General features: G+C 39.9%; 1 protein-coding gene across 1 annotated transcript; it reads left to right on the top strand.

Annotated features, from left to right (window-relative positions):
- The first annotated feature begins 34 nt into the window (after positions 1-34).
- LOC117792122 (205 kDa microtubule-associated protein) lies at positions 35-19763 on the top strand. The gene is made up of 4 exons (XM_034632113.1): positions 35-2351; positions 17484-18814; positions 19112-19428; positions 19654-19763. The coding sequence occupies exons 1-4, from the start codon at positions 561-563 to the stop codon at positions 19761-19763; spliced, it is 3549 nt and encodes a 1182-aa protein (XP_034488004.1). The 5' UTR covers positions 35-560.
- The last annotated feature ends 985 nt before the right edge of the window (positions 19764-20748 follow it).

Below are 20748 nucleotides of genomic sequence, written 5' to 3'. Positions count from 1 at the left end.
TGAGTGTGTTCGATACCATACCTAAAATATCGAATTCTTATATCGAGCACACATTGTGAATTCTGTTTGAAAGCTGGAAGGTCGTATGTGCGCAAGAATCGGTCGGCAAAGTGAATTTCAAAAGTAACTGAAAGCACAGAAAAGTTTAAATTGCGAATTGTTTTTAATTTTACACTGCGTTGAACTGTTTGTTAAAATATTAATGTGTGTACGTGCGCGTTAAAAGTCAGTAACTTGTGTGCACATAGGGGAAACAGGACTGCGCAAAAAAGGAGAAGAAGAATTTCGTGATTGGCGGCTGTTTGTGTGCGTGTGTGTGTGTTCTGTGTGTATGTCAGTGGTGCGGCACGAGAGCAAAAGGAGAATTTGCAAGAAAGAAAGAAAGAAGAGCCAAGAAGCGGCGTGTGAATCACGAGTGAGCGAGAGCACAGACTGAATCACATACATTTTTGTTGGCATTTCGAATAAGATACTACGAAGAAGCGGATAATCGAAAAACACACAAATAAAAAGCAATTGGTTTATTGCAAAAAAGGTGAGAAAAGCAGCTGCTGAGCAAAATGGAACACGAGGATAACGCGCACTTTGACAACTTTTTGCAAAATCGCCTGACGGAGAGTCTGCAAAACGCTGGCAGCGCCGGCAATGCTGCAGACGTAGCTGCCGAGCTGGTGCCCAACATCGGAAATCCCAAGACTGGAGAGCACGATGGTGAGCACGATGACGAAGAAGAATGGAAATATATTAAAGAAGTGCAGCAGAGCGAAAAGCAGCAGCAGCAACAACAATTCTACGGCGAAAAGTTTAACGACGCCGACGCTGACGCTGACGTCGCCTTTGGCGTTGGTGCTGGTAATGGTATTGGTATGACTGCTGTTGGCAACGGTAATGGCAACGGCGTTGGCTTCGGCGTCGGTGGTGGGAGCAGCAGTGACGCGTACATGTCGCTGGGCATGGACTTGAGTCTAGGCAATGGCGTTGGAGTTGGCAGTGGCGTCGGCAGCGGCATTGGCAGCGCAGCTGGCTTCAGGGCTTACGAAGAAGAAGAAGACGTTGAGGTGATTAAGAATGATGGTGACTTTTCAACAAACTCCAACACGACAACAACAACTTCAACCACGGGTGAAGTGGAGCCGCAAGTGCAGCAATCATTGTTGCCACATGAAGCACATGCTCCAAAGGAGGAACAATTGCTGCACGACGAGGAAGAGGATGAGCCCAGCTCGGTGGCAACTACTTATGGCACCAGCAGCCTAAGTGAGCAACAACAGGAGCCGGAACTGGAACATAATCCAACCGAAGCACATCCAGAGTTGTTTGATAATAAAGAGAACATTGAATTGGAATCGCACTCGCAGCTCAATCCTAATGCCGTCGAGTTTGTACCTCACTTTGGATCGCCACCCACCTCCCCCTCTCATATTGCAATTGTCGATCCTCTGCAGACATTGGGTCGCCAATTGTTGTCCGATGATCTGGTTGCGGAGAGTCCTCGCAAGGGAACCCGTGACTGCAACATGGACACCATTGCCGTTCCCGATGAAAGTGAATTTGATGATGAGGCCGCCAAGCGTCCACACGAATTGGAGCAAGAAGACGACACTTTCCCAGACGCCTCTGAGTTTTCTCATGAGCAGCTTCAGTTGCAAAATGGTGGCGGACTCTTTCAGCAGGAACAGGAGCAGCATCAGCAGCAGCAGCGTATTGATCACGGTCCGGAGACCAGTGTTGACTTGGAAGCTGATTTGGAGCCGGAGTCGGAGCCACAACAAGAGCAAGAGTTGACCGCTGCACAGGATGAGATCATGAAGCAATCCATCTATGGTGGTGAAACCATCTCCAATGCTTCCATTGAAGACATACTCAATTCGGTGCAGCCGTTGCCACAGCAAACACCTGGCGAGGAGCCGCTGAAGGAGAAGGAGCTGCTAAATGTGGAGGAAAAGGAACTCGTTTCCCAATCCCCATCCATTGAGGAACTTCATCAGCATCAGCTACAACAGCTGGTGGATCCAATGCAGGCTTCATTTTATTTGGAACACACCTCGAGCGATGCATTTGGCAAGGATGCACATGATCCTGAACAGAGTCTCCTGTTGGACACCAGTGCTCCGTTCAGTCCGCTTGAGGATTTGCCGCACCATGACATAGAACCCACAGCCACGACACTTGAACTGCAGCCGGAGCAGGCAGACATTGTTGACATAACGCCATCTCCGCTCTCCTCATCAACCGAGGAGAAGCATCTGGTGGAGGAGACTAAGGAGCAACAACAGAATCCAATTGAGGAACCTCTTCTGATGTCGGACCACATTGTGAACGCCTTTAATGCCGCCGGTGTTTCGTCTCAGGTGAATATTTAATTTATATTACTTTTTTCAAATGTAACCTATCTTTTATGTTGTTTAACTTTCTAATAAGAATCGCCAATCAAATAAGAACTGGGAACAGGGATCACGCCCACACCCACACCCACCAACCATGTGCAAGTCCAAGTGAATGACTCACTTCGGCAGCACATTTGTCAAAAACGTCATTATGCACTCGACGATTGTCCTGCACCCCTGAACTCTGAACTCTGGGTGTGTGTGTGTGCGTGTTTAATTTAGCTGTCTCCGTCTCAGTTTCCGTTGTGTTTCCTCTTTGCCATGTGTCCTTGCCAGCATGTGTCTCACCTGGGCCACTACGAGAAATCATTAAATTTGTTGGTATACTTCTTTGTCTCTCTATACACACAGCTGTCTGCATGCATTTGGCGCCCCTCTCTTACTCTCTTTATGTCTATCCTTTTCTCTCTCTGTCTTTCTCTCGCTCTGTCTGCTTCGCTTACTGCATTTTACTTACATTTTAGCTTCGCTTCAGGGCTGGGGTGTGTTCCGTTAACTCGCTCTTTCACATTCTCTCACTTGCCTTTCTACACGTTTCCGTTCAGAGACACTCAACAGGACTCGCAAGTGCTTCTCATGTGTGTGTGTGTGTGTGTTGTACTTGGTGCCAAAGCTTAAGCGGCTCTTGGGTGGGGTTTTCGTTACAACTAAATGTGTGTGTGTGTGTGTGTGTGTACTTTAAACTCCATTTTTAAACAATTAAGAGCATCCTAAGGGTTGTTGCTGCTTACTTATATGTATTTTTATTGCCCTTTGCTTATGCCACTTCCTCTCTTTATTGTGGCTTTTTGTTTTTTTTCTTTATGCTGTTGACCTTTGGTGTTAAGAATAAAATATTATTGTCAACATTTAAGGCTGTTGTTGTTTAGTTATAGTTGGTAATGCCTTTGGCATTTGATTTCCGTTCCAATTGGATTTTGTGCGGTCAACGATTCGGCTTAATGCATTTCTGTCAGTGTGTATGTGTGTTTGTGTATACTCACAAAGCTCTCTTCAAAGTTACGCTCTCCATCTATCGTTGGCGCTCTCTCTCGCCGGTGTCTGCAATCTGCATGACCAGCAGCACTAACAACAACAACAACAACTTCGGCAAGAGTGGCAACCTTTTCGCTTCGTTGCAAATTCCAGCTCCAATGCACACACAGAAACGAATAAACTCACACACACACATACATACATATGCAAAGAAGCTTTCATAATTACACAAGCGCTTGGGTTCACTTAATTGGGTCATATACGGTTTTCGCTTGCATGGCACATACACACACAGACAACAAGTACATAAAAAATTTTTATGATTTTTTTTTGTATGCATGTACATGTATGTGCTTTTGTCTTTCGACGTCGCACTGTGGGACATTAGGGCGTAAAATCGTTGCAAAAAACATTTTTTTGTTGGAAGCGGTTCGATAGAGAAATCTTCAAAGATTACAAATCCAAATTTTTAAATAAGCTAAGAATTGTAGGCGGGACAGTGGGACAATAAATTCAAATTTAAAAACTGAATTTTCCGCAAGATATTCGATCGATATTTGTCTGTAAAGTATTTTTCTTTCTAATGAAATACCGCAGAAATTTGTCTCTTAACTTGTTTATTTTTGATAACAACCATGTTTAATAATGGCACTTTAATTAGGATATTTTTAAACTTTTTTGGAAGATAAGCATAAAAAGTTGTCCATGAAATGCATTTAAAATTTGTGAAATATCATTATTCGCAAAACAAAGTGAGAAACTGTCCCACTGTGCGTCGCTGCTGCAGTCGACTTTGCTGCTGCTGCTGGGCATTGTTTGCTGCTATCGAACTTCCTGTGGGAGTTTCGTTGTGTGTATAATTTACGCCTGTAACAAAACGCTTTCTTCATGCTCCCCCTACTGCTGCAACTTCTTTGTCTTGGCCGTTCAATTTGCATATTGTTTATGCACAATGATTTGTGTCTTTTTTTATCATTCATATTTATTATAACTTTGTTGGATTTTGGCTAAACAGAAATAAAATGAACTCAAACTTCCTATTTATATTCCGATTATTTGTTAGTGTTGTCTTCGATTTTGACTTCAGTTCGTGTCGTGTCCGCTACCAATTTATATTGTTTATTTTCATTTACTACAAGAACCACAAACAAAAACAACAACAAGCGTAACAGACAGCTTGTCACCATTGCACGAGTCCAAGGGAATTTTTGTAAACAAAACAAAGTTTGGTGCCAGCATTGTTTTTTATCAGAAAATATTTTCAAGTGTCTTTTAAATTGTTTGCTCAATGGTTTCGAATGGGATTGTATGATAGATAAGCTAAGTGGGCGTGGTAGGAAGGCGGGTAGTCAGACACTGTCAATTAGCGGCAATGTTAAGAGACACGCTGTTAAGTAACATTATTAAGCAAATAATCAAATAAGCAACATGATGATTTTTCCTTTAGATTGCACTTTGCCGCTGCCTTATCGCTACGTCTATTTATAAAATCAAACGGCGCTAGTCAGGCGATAAAATACCTACAACACACACACATTTGTGTTTCAGGTGCATCTAGATTTTAGACTACAGACACAGCAAAAAACTGATAAAGCGATTGCAAAAAAACAAAACAGAAGGAAAAAATGGCAATAATAAAGTTCACGCGCTTAGGTGATGACTCAGTCAATGGGGACTGCGGCCTCTTAAGTTCCCACACATTCATAAAACTACTGAATATAATTACACAATTTTATTGTTTCGATTCTGCTTTTTTGTTGTTGTTGCAGTTGTTTCAAACTTTCGCCACAATTCGCATGACATTTGTCTAAACTTGTGTTTAATTAAAATTTGTGCAATTTACATAAATTAGCATCATCATAGCTCTTGTTGCCGAGAATTCCATAACAATATGAATGTGTGTTTTTTGTTGTTTTATTCGTTTTTGTTTTATTTCATTTGACGTACCACAGAAACGAAAAAAGGAACGATTTTTTGTTGTAATTGAATACAACGCAGATATACAAATATTTTAAATAGACTAACTGAGTGAACCAAAATTGAATAAATAACTATGTATATGTAAATTTTTATATATATTAAAAAATATTATAAAAATGAATTAAAATTTGCATATGTATTTATTTTTTTTATACATACGTATCTGTTGTGTGTCTTTTTATAGGGGACTAGAGAATTGTTATTTAGATTGATAGAATTTATTTATATCATATTACCAGCGATCCCTTAAAAATATATAAGACCCCTTTTCTGACGCATAAAGCATAAAAAAATATCATAAATAATATGATCAAACATAATGCGAGCCATTTACATTGCGCTAACTGAAGATGAAAGATAAATTAAATTTTATTAATAAATAGAACAGAGGAAGTATTATGATGGTCAAGAGTTAAATAAATATTGTGAATAGTGCCTCAAATAATATGTAAAATCATACTTGAAACTTCCATGTTCTGATTCTATTAAAGCAAAGCATTAAACTGTACCAAAACTTAACAAAAATGAAAAAAGAAAAATAATAAATATAATAATAGAGAGTTACAACAAAGAATTCAATAGAGGCGCAAAAACTGGTAATTAAGTCAGAAAATCCATTAAGATTATTAACTCAATTAAAATTGTTTGCTTCTTCACTTTTTTTTTCGTACGTAATTTAGTTCACAAACACACAGCATGCTTTTGTGGCTGATGTTGTTGTTGTTGGGGTTTCTACAAGCGCCACTCGTTGCCGTTATTGTTGTTGTTACTGTTGTTGTTGTTGCTGTTGCCATCTCGTGCAGTTTTCGGGGCAACGGGTGGTCCGATTTGAGCTCGGTAAGCGCATTTGGCGTCGTCAATCCTACGCCCAGCCTCGTCTGCCCACACGGACAAGTGTTTAGAGATACAGATACGAGTCTGAGAGTGTACATACAGACGTGTGAAAAATAATAAGAACACATTCCCATAATTTGAATGTTTTTGAGTAGACGGTTTAATCTAATGGAGCATTATTGGGTGATATGAAAAGAATCAAGAAATGCTTAAGAATTATGACAACAAATAGAGAAACCTGAAAATATACCACTTTAAGAGCAGCTTCTATTCTATTCTTCTTTAAAGTCCAGATCGGCCAATATGATGGGAAATATTGTGGGAGGTTTTCCGTATTAAATGTAGAATCAAACATAGTTATCAGGACTACAAAATTTAGACATATTAGGATATAAATAAATTAAAATGATAATTAAAAATATTATACACATTATAAGATATATATAGATTATACTAGAAAATAAATATTTGAACTGCCATATTGGGCAAATTATGTTGTTCTTATTATTTTGCACACGCCTGTATGTATGATGGGGAGTGTGTGTGCTTGTATTAAGTACGAGTAACTCGTCTGCCCACCTAAGTACAAGCAATATATATAGTATGTGTATGTCTGTATCCCAACTGACGCCCAATTTCAGCCTAAATGCAAAAAAAGCAGGCAGGCGTCAGACAGAGTTTGTAAATAATACATATATATAAGAGTTTGCCAACTGTCTGTGTGCGTGTGTGTGTGTGTGTGTGTATGTGTGAGCAAAACGAGTTTCATTTTGCGGTCGCAACGAGGAGACCCCAAAAAGCCAAAAGCAGAACAATTGCGAGACGGCTCAAGACAGCGGCAAGAAATCTTGCCGCAATATGATTGCTGTTGCAGTTGTTTCTATTGTGTGGGTTGACTGAAGTTGATTGCCAAAAAGGCAAGAGCACACGTCTGAAGATGTTGCCAGAGCTGGAGTTGGAGTTGGAGCACTTGACGACGATTGCGGCGTCTAATTGCAGCATTTTACATTTTGCAGTTCAAAAGAAATTGCAACAGCAGCAGCTGAAGTGCTTTTTATCTTGCAGATACAATATCTTATTTTTATGCGGCTGCCTTTGCTGCATTCTCTTTCTCATATCCCCTCTCTCTCTTTTTCTCTGTCTATCTGAATGCGTTATCTAAATATATATTGCCACATGTGTATGGTGTATGCATGTATTAATTGTATCTGTATTTGTAGGCGACACTTTCGCTTGCTGCTCTGCATTTTGCAGATACTCACAGATGATTCGTCGTTTCGTTCTTTTGCTTCCTGCTTCTTTAGCATCTCTTTTGCAATGAAATTTATGCATGTTCGCCTCATGTACATTTTTATTTTTAAAATGCAAAGCCTGTGCCAAGTTCAATAGCTTTTCAAAAAACAAGAAAAAACTTAAAGGAAAATATGTAAAAATAATTACTAAAATGGGAGACAAAATGCGGCAATGCATTTTGTGGCCCCTGCAGCGTTGACTTGGCTGTCAGTTTGACTGTTGGCTGCTCACACCCCCTGTCACCCGCTGATTCTCTTGTCAGACGACACAGGCGGGGACAGAAATTGCAAAGAACATTTCCCCAGTTCTTAGTCCAGCTCCCGCTGTAGTCATATAGTCTGTAGAATCTTTATAAATAGGCTTTAATCGTTACTGATGCTTCTGCTGCTCTGGGGTGTCATAGCCAAGTGCTTCTCCAAAAGTGTTGTTAATTGAAAGTCATTTTGTATAGCGTTTTATGCCAGGTTGCTAGGCAAGATTTGCTCAACAGATTCTGGCAGATTGAAGACAACCCAACTGGTTTTAGTATGCAAATTTTTCACAGTGTCTTTCTTTAGCCTGCCGAAGTAGTTTGTCATTTGAAAAACTATGGTTAAGATGAATGTGCCGCAGGAGCTGGCCCCAGACATGTTGTACAACAATTTGTGTGCTTCTCTGACAGCCATTTACGAGTGACGTAAAGGACTCCAGGCGGTTTGTAGAGAAAGGTGTATCTTTATATCTTAAGAAATTCAAATTTGATTAGGCATGTTGTAAATTGCATATAAATTATCTTATGAATATCTATCAATTTTTTTTAAGCCTTGACGGTTTATTTACATTTATAACATCATTACTTTAATTTTTAGTAATCAAAACTTAAGTAAATCTTACTTGAATATTTCAACTTACAAGATGGCTAATTAAATTTTCTGTGTACAAAACAAACTAACTGATCTTGGAATGTTGAAAGTGCATTTTAAAATACTCTGTAAAGTGAAATAAATTTTATTGAAGCCGCCATAGGCATTGATTTATACTTATAATATGAGTAATTGAGATTTTCAATAATCAAAACTTAAGTACATGTAGATCTTTAATTTTCTTTAAAACTTAAGACACTTATTCATTATTATAACAAAATAAATTGAATTTCCAGTAATCAAAACTAAAGAAAATTTGACTTGGTATGTTGTAAAATGCAATTAATGTACTTTGTGAAACTTTTTAAATTTCGTTGAAGCCATAGTCATTTATGTATCCTACTAACATATGATATGAGTAATTATATTTTCCGTAATCAGTACTAATGTAAAGTGGGATTGGAATGTTGCGTTTAAGACAGTGTTGACAGAAAGGTATTCTACAGCCTACTTTTGGACAACATTGATTTAATACATTCTTTTGAATTTATTTATACTCGTAGTAATATGACTAATTAAGATAACAACACTATGAACTCATGCCTGAAACAATTTGAAATACTATTTTGGTTAAAGAAAGCTTTCATATCTGCCACAAGAAGGCTTTTCTGGTATTAATCGCAACGAAGCAGTTAACATTCAATTAATCATACTTCAAGCCTGGTGGGGCATTCGTTGATAAAATTGAGTTATGATATAATAGAAAGAAAGCACGACTAATTTTAGCTGAGTTACCGAGCTATCGATCTATCTACCAGAATGCGAATGAAAAGCCACACAGGGCGCAATAACTTGGCAAATAAAAAAGAATGCTATAAATAAAGCAAACTTTAACTACAGTCCAGCCCACCGATTTTCAGTTTTCATGCTCGGCTCATGTTGGTCATAAAAATTGTGCAAAAATTTCTTGGAATGATGAATATGATGTGGAACCGGTTTTCGGTTGTTCTCTTGTACTACTACAACCTGTAGGTCAATTTACGTTAATTAAACGTAAAACGTAGAACGAAACGTCAAATTTAACGAGAGATAGGGAGAGAGAAAGAGACGCCCATGGGTAGGATGTTCTATTAGGCGGCAATTGACAGTCGAGAGAGTTTTTATTCGTTTTGTTTTGTTTCGCTGTTAAACTAAAAACTAACTTTCAAATTGTCCAAAGCCGATTGCAATTGCCTTCTCATGCCGTGCAATTGCTAGATTTGGATATATTTCACACAGCGATGAGTGTAAAGCACTCTTGGCCACAAAGACAATGTCCGCGCCGATGGCCATTAGCCAGCCAGCCAGCCCCAAGCACAAGGCTTATTGCCAACACAGCCTTTGTTCGCCACTGCGGGGCTCGGCCAATGTTAAAGAACTCATAAAGAAAGAAGTGGCCAACTCGACGGTTGGTAATCGTGCTTATATGGATGGATGGGAAGGTAAGGGGCCTGGCTTAGTTTTTCCGTTTACCAATTGCCAAACCGAAACAATGTTCGTGTAGCAGCAACTAACTTGGCCAGGTGTTTTTTTTTTTATTACTATTACCATTACCATTTTCGCTATTAACAATTTCTTTTGGCCTCTAAATAGTCAGAGGCCCCTCTCTCGTTGTGTTGTCTATATCATATTTTGCACTATTATGAATTTGCCATCCATCTACAACCTTCCAATTCTTAACAGTAAGCCGTCGGTCTATTTCACTCACTTCTATCCCACCTCCCTTTTTCTGGTATACCTGGTAATATGCTCAATCTCTGTCTCAGACTTAGACTCAGTCAACGTCCACTTGGCCAACAAAAGCAGTCAATTTCATGGCATCGGCCGCCATTCTAATGTTTCTATCCATCTATCTGATAATTCATGTGGCTGACTGCAATGTGGTCTCTTATTCGCCTCACTCACTCCAAGTCCAAGTATTGTTGTAATTGTATCTTTTGGTTCTTCGTGCGCTCCGTACCCATTGAATGCAGATACTTTCACAAAAGCGCAGTTGAATCTGTTTCATGTCGGCGCGTCAATATGGGTTTTTTTTATATTTTTATTATTATTATTTTCATTTTGTAGCATTTCTTTTCTACATACAGAAATATTTTTTTTACGAACCTTACTATGTTTTTTCTCTGTGTTTTTGGTTGCAGTTATAGGCTAATGGCTTCAAATTTTTGCCACATCTTTATTACCATTGGCAATGGATTTATGATATCCAAAAGGGGCTCAATTTGCCGTCTTTTAATGCCTTTCACTTGACCAAACCCCATTAACTTTAGGCATTGCAAATTGTAACGATCCCATTTATCTGCTAGTCTCATAAATTAATTAAGCAAACTATAAAGAACTTTTTCTTATGAATGAACGAAATTTTTTATCTAAAGTGGGTACATTTTTTTATGTCAAACTTTGATGTATCCATTCCGAAAGTTGGCATCAAATTGAAGTTTTAATTGCTTTGAGAGCTTACATAATTTCAAATAATTGAAATTTTTCTTTATCTATTACAAAAAATTAATTTATGGTTTTAATAATATGTTTGATAAGAACTTCAAATGCTTACAAGTTTAATTTCAGAATGAATTTGTTTTATCTAATTTAAAAGTTTATTTGAGAGATGAAAACAGTTATTGCTTTTCATTCATTTAATATAAAGCTTAGGACAGGTATCCATAAATATATTGTATACAATATAATAAATAATTTCCAACAATGAGATTTATGTCTTGAACTATAGGAGTTCCAAAGATCTAACCAAAAATAAATCGTACATTTGCTAGACATTTTCCTAATTTTTTTTTTCGCATTAATCTAACTCGCGTCTAATAATTTGTTGCTTTGCGGTTTCTTGAAGTGAATTACAATAGATATATTTTCTCATATTTTTTTTGGACAAGCCTTTCACCAATTTTCCCCAAGCAGCCAAAAAACAGACAAACAATCTGCATTCAAAAAAAATGCCAAAACCGGCAACCGCAGAGCAAACGACGCGTTGTGGGGCACAACTTCTTCTTTTTTATTCATTATGATGTTCGTCATGAGCACTGATGACATCGCGTCGCGTTGGGCTTTTCTTTCGAGACTTGCGAAAAATACGTAAAAATACAGCGCTCAAGAGCCGGCGCGAAATAAAAACATAATTAACTTTCTATTCTTTTGCACTTTTTAAAAAGGTTTTTTTATTTGCTTATTTGATTTTTATTTGTTGTTTCTTTGTTGATTGCAAAAATACCTTGTTGCGTGCCACGTAGAAGGCGACTCTCGGGCCCAACGAATAACTTTCGACGTCAACATCATAATCATCATCACCGCCAAACTTGATTATCATCTGTGTAACTTGGTTTCGCAAATCTTGTTGTTGTTGTTGGGTCCGCTCTATTTTCGTGTCTTTTCCTTTCTTTGTCTGTCTGTCTGTGTCTCGTTTGCGAAAATCTGTTGCCATGGCCATTTGCCGGTTTTCCTACACAATTTGTGTCTCTCTGTATCTAAAGTTGTATTTTATTTCTTTTGGCTTTATTGCTTATTAATTCTTTCATTAATGGCGTCGCCATAATTCATTGAGTCGTCGAGTCAGTCAAGTGAGTGAGTGAGTGAGTGGAGCAGAGTGAATGGAGTGAGTAGGTTTTGCTGACGTTTAGTCTGACTAATTGTCCAAATTATATTATTTCAGAGTGTTCCCAATTGTTTGGAATTTGTTGCTGATGACTAAGCACAAATCGAATTGTAAATAAAATCAAATAAAAATGTGCTGCATTTTCTCAACTTGTGTCATTTCCGCTTTACACAATCAAAGAGCAAAAAAAAAAAAATTAGATAAAACAGAATAAAGAATCAATTTAAAATAGGAAAAAGAAAAAGAAAGAATAATAATTATTAAAATACACAAAAGGGGCGCGCCCCCCATGGCGTTGGTTTCATGCCTCAGCTGCAACACTTTTAAAATGTGTACAAAAAAAATGATGATGATGAAAATAGCATAAAATTGTGCATTAATCAACATTGGAAGATTAATGATGTGCAGCATGAGCTGCTGTTGTTTTGCCTGCAAATTTACTACCAAAAAAAAAGAAGAAAAGAAAAGACAAACATAAAAACCATATAGCCAGACTGCTGACTGTTGGCAACATGTTGCGTGCTGCAATTGCATGTGGCGCGCACTGGCTGCCACTGCCACTGCAACTGCTGCTTGCTGCTTGCGATCTTGCCACATACAATTTCAACATCATTAGCATGAGTGTACCAAGACTAACAGTTACAGTAACAGTAACAGTGCAATGCAGTGCTTATTATAGCACAGTTACTTTAAGAGAGAGTGAGCACAAAGATTAGAAAGAGCGAGCAAACGCAAGCAAGAGAGTAGAGAGTGCAATTTGCATGCTCATTGAATAGTTTTTGGGCATCTTTAACTTTGTCACTACTATGAACATTAATTGTGTGGATAAACATTTAAAAATAGAAATTACATAAACACGCACACACACATATGTACATATATTTAAATTGTATTTGTGTACAAGAAGAGAAGTCTCTGCTGTCGCTTAATTTGGCAGTGTATTTTATTGTTGCGCTCGTTTGCTGTCGGCAGTGTTGACAACTTCTTTGACTTAAAATAGCTGTATTAGGTGGGAAAGCATCTGAAATCCGAAAGCAGCTGAAATAGCAAAGCAGAATAGTTAAAAAAGGCAAATTCGATTAAACTCAACTTTTTTTAAATTTATTTATAAAATTTCTAATCCATGCAAAAAAATAAAATAGCTCCCCTTATTACACTAATGACAGAGGCCAACCGCAATAAAATAGAAGATTTTATTAAGCTTGTAAATAAATTAAATTTTCGAGAACTTACCGTTCTGAAGGCCTTGTTGCACTGACTTAAAACTAGATATTGTAACCTAAAATTAATTTTTTTGGATACAATAAATAATAATTTTGCTTAATTTGATTATTTGCCACCAATACGATCATTTCCAAATGCATGGCTTAATATTCATTTTGTTTATATTATCATGGACAGACTTGGCAAATTTTTGATCCGTGGATACATACATACATATTTGTATTTAAAATATCCAGATTTCTAGCTAAAAGCATTTTTCAAATTTCTCTAGCAATCGAACTTTGAAAGTAGGCAGAACTAGCTTCCAAATAGCTAAGTTGGCAACAGTGACTGCCGCTGTCATTGTCGCTGCCACCGCCCAGCGTATGGTTAGTCACTTCGCTGCCTCTGTCTGCTCTCTACGCATTATTGAGCATTTAGCTATTTTATTGTTATTAGTATGTGCATATTGTAAGTGTGCGTATGGCCAAAAACAGTTAGACCCTGCTGCCAAATGCCAACTGAATGCCATATTTGTAGGCGCTTAATGGTCACTGCCGTCGTCGTCTATTGGTTTGCCCACTTTGGATTTCTAACGAGCCATGTCAGACGGTCGCAACGTCGACGGCGGCGTCGGCGACGACTCAATACAAGTGATTTGTTGGATTTGCACAAAATTTTCGACTTTATAAATTGTATTGCATATTGTGGTACCTGCTGTTGTTGTTGCTGTAGTGTGCCATTTTGGATTCGTTGAAAATTTATAGTCAACCTCTGCCACTGCCACCTGCCCCCCGCCCCTGTCTCTCTCTCTGCTTGGCCCCAATGGGCAGCCGAAATGCAAATGTTCGCCATCTGTTGAACTTGATTTGTGTGTGTACGGCTTATGGCACAATTTTTTTTAGTTTTAATTCTGTTTTTTTTATTTCAATTTTTAAATTTTCAGCAATTTGCACGGTAGCACACAACAAACATACAACAACCACTCTCCCCACTGTGTGTGTGTGTGTGTTCTGATCTTGATCAGTTAGCCTTGGCTCGCACTCTCTCCCTCCATTTCTATTTTCTCTCTCTCGCACAGCTGACGTCAACGCGCTCAATGTTCGTGCAGTTTCTTTTGCTGCGCACTTTTCACAATTATCAACATTAAAATTCGCGGTGTGTGTGTGTGTGTGAGAGAAGAGTAGAGACTAAAAATGTTGATGTCATCGTTGCGTTTTGTTTTGCTTTTTCGGCAAAAAAAAAAAAAAGAAATGACAGTGAGAAAGAGGACGTGAGAGAGAGTGGAGAGTGGAGGATAAATAAACACGTACTTGCACACACTCACACCCACTCACACGTACACCCACATATTCATAGGTCATCCACAAGCAGCGACGTCGGCGTCAATGAATGAGTGCGTTCATTGTTGTAGTTGACGGAGTTTTGCTTGGCGCCCATTGCTCGCATCGAGTGACAAAATGATTTGTCAATAATAGAAAACCATACACTTAAATCTGATACCTAGAGTATATACACAGTCACAGTTCACTCATAAATAAAATGAATGAATGTGTGTATACATATTTAATTTGAGTTGGCAAAAAAGTATTTTGCAAAGAGCAACAAAAACTAGTTAAGCGATTTGCCAATAAACCGGCCGGCAAATTTGGCGTCGCAGCGTTGCCAGCTTATTCAATACTGACGCATCTTTTTTTTCTGTTTTTGCTGATTAAATGCCAAACAATTATCGAACGCAAACCAAAGAGAGAGAGAGGGAGAGGGAGGGAGAGGGAGAGTGAAGTGCAGGTTATTTATAAATAAATAGCAAAAGTGGCATTGCATAATTTAAGACCAACTGATTAATTAACAAATTATGCGGGCCTGTTAATGATGACTCATCAACGTAATAAGAAACAGAAAGAGAGAGAGAGAGAGAATGCTGACTAAGCTGCGATTTAACCGGCTCACTATTTTTACTTCATTTTTTCGGCTTCAGCTCACTTTTAGCCCCATTACGCTTGAGCAACAAAAGAAAGCCAGCAATTGCGCGAGTGGGCCAAAAGTGGGCAGCAAAACCGACAAAACACCGGCATCGGTGCCACAGCAGCAGCAGCAGCAGCGACGGAGGCAGTGGCAGCAGCGGCAGTGGCAGAGGCACAGGCAGCAGCAATGGCCCCGACTGGTGGCATTTGCTGGTCAATGACATTTTAAAGCGACTGCGACTGCGGTTTCGCGTTGCGTGCTAGAAGAAAAGTGCCGGAAAAAATGTTAACGCTACATTTTTTCCTTGTCGGACAGCGCCAAAACTAACGCCGAGTCACACTGTACTAAGTCAGCGACATGTTTCCTGTCATCTGACTTTTTGCTTTGTGTCACCGCTGTTTGCTGTAGTTTGCTCTCCATGTTGTTGTTGTTCTTGTTGTTTTTTTTTATATGATTATTGTTGTTGCTGTTGCTTGCCCAATAACAGCAACTGTCATGACATTGCTGCTTTCTCACTTTCACAAGTTCGTTCAGTTGCTGCTGTTCGTTCAGTTGCTGCTGCTGATGTCATTATAATAATTTGTATGCATTAGTAATTCGAGTGTTTGCACATGTATGTGTGCGTGTGAGTCTCGTCTAACCCTCGCAAATACGCAGACAACAGCTGACAAGCTGAATCTGTCTATGAGCTCTGCCCTGAACTTTGGGGATGTGACATTGCACTCTTTATTCTCCTTCTCTCTCGCTCTCTCTGTCTCTATTGCAAGAATTTTCATTTTTATAGCATGCTTCACGGGGTCTTGGCCAATTCTTTGGCCTTTTTGGAATACTCTGCTGAAAATCAGACTTAAGTCGTTTCATTTAGAATAAGTTCAGAATTCGTTTAGATTTTAAACTTTAAAATAATAACTTAGACCGTTATAATATAGAACATTTTTATATATTTTTGTGTTTTAAGTTGATTACTTCAATTACTTGAAGAACTAGCTATGGTACATTAAAAGGCTTTTCAATTCAAGTACTAAGCCGAAAAATAATAATGGAGATGCTTCTTTTTTTTGTATAACTTAATATTATTAAAACACTTGGTCTAATAGATTTAATGCCATATGTGAATAAATCTGTACTATGTATATTTTTTTTTTTATTGTGTCTTGAGTCATATCGCAAAGAGAAATTTCTCGTTTATTTAGCTGGAAATTCATTGGTTTTGTGATTTATTCCTGCTGGCATGGCCACAACCATAAATACAACTTGGATCATGCATTTATAAGAGTTTTAATCTATATGCGTATATGATACAGATGTATGTACTTTTTCCTTGGGTCGCTGCTATTTTTACAGCTTGCACTCGAGAAGGCGACAGACATTTGGGACAGGCTATATAACATGTAACACCATAAGTAACATTTTCTTGACGCACAATTGCAAACAGACAAACACACACCCAAATCATTTCCATATTTTTCCAAAGAACTTTGCGCCCAGCCGAAAATGAAGACGTCTCTCCAGCGACTTTGACTTCATCTCCATCTCCACCTCCGTTTCCATGTGCCGGCTCATTGCATTTATCGATTTAACAGCGCAACAGCAGGGAGTCGATGCAATAGAGGGGAGGATGAGGAGTAGATGACGATGTCGACATTGTCTGTGCGTGAAGAAGACGCAGTCCAAATGTTGTTGCTATTGCTTTTTTCGACACATTGTTGTTAGTCATCGTCATCGTCAGCATCATCATCATCATCATTATCATGATCATCCTCTGTTGGGGGTATTAACATTTCAAATTTATTGTGAACGATGTAGTCAAGTGTTCGCTTTAAGAGATTTGTCAGCTGTATGAATTGTTTTAAGGCCCGGTACCTTTAACGTATAAAGGGTCTATTTAGTTTGCTCAAAAAGTTGAGTAACATGCAGAAGGGATCTTAAACCACATGAACTGTGTATATGTTATCTTCATAATCTTTAATCTACCAAATATTAGCTGGTGAACTTTGCTTTTAACATTTTTCCACCCATATACCGAATGCAAAACGAATAATTCAAAGATACAGACGTAAAATTAATAGGACATAGCTTATTATTTTAGCAATTTTTTCGGAATATATACTGAGAAAAGTAAAACGTGGTTCAAGGCTTAGGACTCATTAAAACAAAAATTGGCTCTTGAGTTTTTACCTAAGTGTACATATTAAAAACTATAATATTTGTATTATAATTTTTTTTCATAATTATTACAGGAACTCTCACAGTCGAGATTGCACGCTTGTTGTATTTTCTACTAGTTTAGTTGTACTGTTTGCTTAGCTTTGTCTTGTTTTATAACTAATTTTATACAATTTGTTTGTAACTATTTTGCAGGCGGAATATGCTGATTTCAATGCAGCTACCGGCTACGGAGTTCACGACCAAGAGGAGATTGCCCCAGCTACCAATCCGTTTGCAGCACAAGAGCAATTTGATTTGAACATGCAGCCGACAACTGAATCGCAGTTTGAGGCTGAACTGGAAAAGGCTCAACTGGAGGAGGCGCATCTCAAGCAGTTGAAGGAGGAGCAAATCCAAAAGCAGGTGGAAGAGGAGGAGCAGTTGGAGGAGGAGCGGCGTGTGTACCAGCAGCATTTGGAGGAGGAGCAGAGCTTGCACCAACACCAACTAGAGGAGGAGCAGCGTCTGCAACAAAAACAATTGGAAGAGGAGCAGCGTCTGGAGCAACTGCAATTGGAGGAGGAGCAGCGTCTGCAGCAAAAACAGTTGGAGGAAGAACAGCGTCTGGAGCAGCAGCATTTGGAGGAGGAGCAGCGACTAAAGCAACAACAATTTGAGGAGGAGCAGCGTTTGCACGAACAGCAACTGGAGGAGGAACGTTTGCAACAGCAGCTGGAGGAGGAACATTTGCAAAAACAACGGGAGGAGGAACGTTTGCAACAACAATTGGAGGAGGAACGCCTGCAGCAACAATTGGAGGAGGAGAAGCGTGCAGAGCAGCAGCTTGAAGAGGCGAAGCGTCTGCAGGAGGAGGAACAGCAGAAGCAGCTGGAGGAGCAGAAAGAGGAAGCAATTGTCAAACAGGAAACACAAACAAACTACAACGAACCACATAAGCAAGATGAACTTACCGAGGCGGATCAGTTAATTAACAATCAACTTAATGCTGAAGTCGCACCCTATACAAATGGAACTGCACTAGAGTCTCAATTGGAGCAACCCATTGTCCCAGAGGCAGCTGTCGAGAAGCTGGTGGAACCATCTGTCGAATCAGCAGCAGTTGCCGAGGACTCGCCTGTGGCTGACGTAGCTGTGGCTGCCACAGCCGCTGTAGCTGCCACTGCCGTAGTTGGAGCTGTGACTGCTGTGGCTGCCAAGGCCAAGGTCAAGGCCAGTCCCAGTGATGCGGCCAAGAAGCCAGCTGCCAGGACTTCAACAACAACAACAACAGCCGCCAGGGCCAAACCGTTGGCTGCTGCTGGTGCTATTACCAAGAAGACCACAGTGGGCACTGCAGCTGCATCCAAAGTAACGGCTGCACGTCCGCGCACGGCACCAGCAACTGGCGCCGCCAAAACCACTGCTTCCACAACAACAACAACAAGCACATTGGGTGCTAGCAAGCCGGCGGGCACTGCTGCCCGCAAGCCACTGGCCGCCAGCAATGTGGCTGGCAAGCCGGCAGCAAGAGCAGCCAGCAGCACGTTGAGCACACGCCCAGCAACAGCGCCAATCAGCAAGAGCACGGCCAGCAGCAGCAGCTTGGGCAAGACAACAGCAACAACCACAACAACAGCTGCACGTGGTTCCACAACAGCAACAGCAGCACGCAAACCAGCAGCAACAGCAACAACAGCTAGCAATGGCACGTCCCTGGCCAAGTCACGTCTGTTGACAGCCAGCAAGTCGACAACTGCCACCGGGAGCAGCAGCAGCAACACACTCTCACCAGGAGCAGGAGCAGCAGCAGCCGCCAAGCCGAAGGTACCTTCTCCACGTAGCACTTTGAGCTCCACATTGCGTAAAACAACTCCCGCGTCGGGCACTTTGAGTGGAGCACGCAGTCCTACCAAACCACTAGCCAATGGTGTGGCCAAGAGCAGCAGCTCCACCACTAGCACCACTCGAGTCAAATCGGCCACTGGCATCGCCAGTTCCACAGGCACAAGCACAACCACAACAACAACGACCATCACAAAGACTTTCACAGCGCGTCCGGCGCCCAAATTTACACTGTCAGCGCCAGCAAGCGGTGCCAGCACCGCACGTCGCTCTCCGCTATCCGCGGGCAGCGCCACCTCCGGTGCTGCAACACAGCGTAAGTCGTCGCCCTTGAAAAGCGCTTCAAGCTCGCCGCTCAAGTTGAAAGCCAAAGAAAGCACTACCAAGACGTCACCAGCTGCTGGCCTAAAGGGCAAGAAGCCTGTGGGCACAAGCTCATCACCGGCCAAGACAGTGGCAGCAGCAGCAGATGTTGCAGCAGGAGATGTTGCAGCCACAGAGCCAGCTCCAGCAACAGCTGCTGCTGCCAATGGATTGAAAGAACTGGACGATCAAAAAGAGGAACCGATTAGCCACAATGGCAATACCAATGGTAATGGCAATGGCAATGAACTTGGCTTAACTGAAGAGGTAGCGCTGCTGGATTTCTAGGGAGACCTGGACTGGACACCAGCTAAGCAGGAGATGATTCGATGATGGGATGATTGAATGATGAAAATGAAAATTGAAAACTACTTTACTAATATTATAAACATATTATGAAAAAGTATATTGCGCGTGGAAAGCGAACAACAGAAATGCGACCTAAGTTTGTGGCTCAGTGGAGCGTCCACTTTATTTTCTTTTAAATGCCACGCCTCCCTAAACTCCAGCTTACCACCACGCCCCTTCTGCTACTTCTCCTCTACCTCCTCCACCTTCTCCTTTCCTGCTCCAACGTTTCTTGTAGCACAATCACGATTATTCTGTGCTCCAAAGTCGATTAGCGTTTTGTGCTATTTTGTAAAGGTTTTTTTTTCGACTTTCTGTGCTCGCAACTCGCATCTTTGCTCATTTACTTATACATTTAGTTCTCCTTTTTTTTATTTTAAATATTATAATTGTTCCTCACGCTCTGTTATTTTTGCTCATGTGTTAAACGAAATTTTTAATGTGTCTATTTAAGTTTACAACGAGAGAATCTTTTTGGAGCGCATAATATAAACGAATAAATATTAATAACCTAAAAAAAAAAAGCATAAAAGTTTTAAAAACCACACACAAAAATGTCAAAAACATAAAATTACGAAAAAAAATTATATAATTAAAAAATGTATGCAAAAACAAAAATGTGGTGTACGTGTAGCAGAACCTACATAAAGAAATGGTTATAACATTTATAAAAGTAGTTCGTAGACGGCATTCTAACACGTAAAAAATATTTCCAATCAAAAAACTAATCCATGAAACAACAAAGAAAAAAAAAACACGAAAAAATTAAGAAAATATGTGCGCAACTGGTGGGACTTTTCTGCCAGTTTATTGATGGACTGCTAGCCACTGTGCGCTATGAACACAAAAAAAAAAGATTAATCTAGATACTAGAATATATGTGTTTTTTACTGTCAACTCTTGGGTGCTGCTTTTAGGTGCAGTC

The sequence above is a fragment of the Drosophila innubila genome (genome assembly GCF_004354385.1).
Source record: "Drosophila innubila isolate TH190305 chromosome 3R unlocalized genomic scaffold, UK_Dinn_1.0 2_E_3R, whole genome shotgun sequence".
Taxonomy (NCBI): Eukaryota; Metazoa; Arthropoda; class Insecta; order Diptera; family Drosophilidae; genus Drosophila; species Drosophila innubila.
Note: the sequence above shows the minus strand (reverse complement) of the source record. Positions and strands in the feature narration are given on the sequence as shown.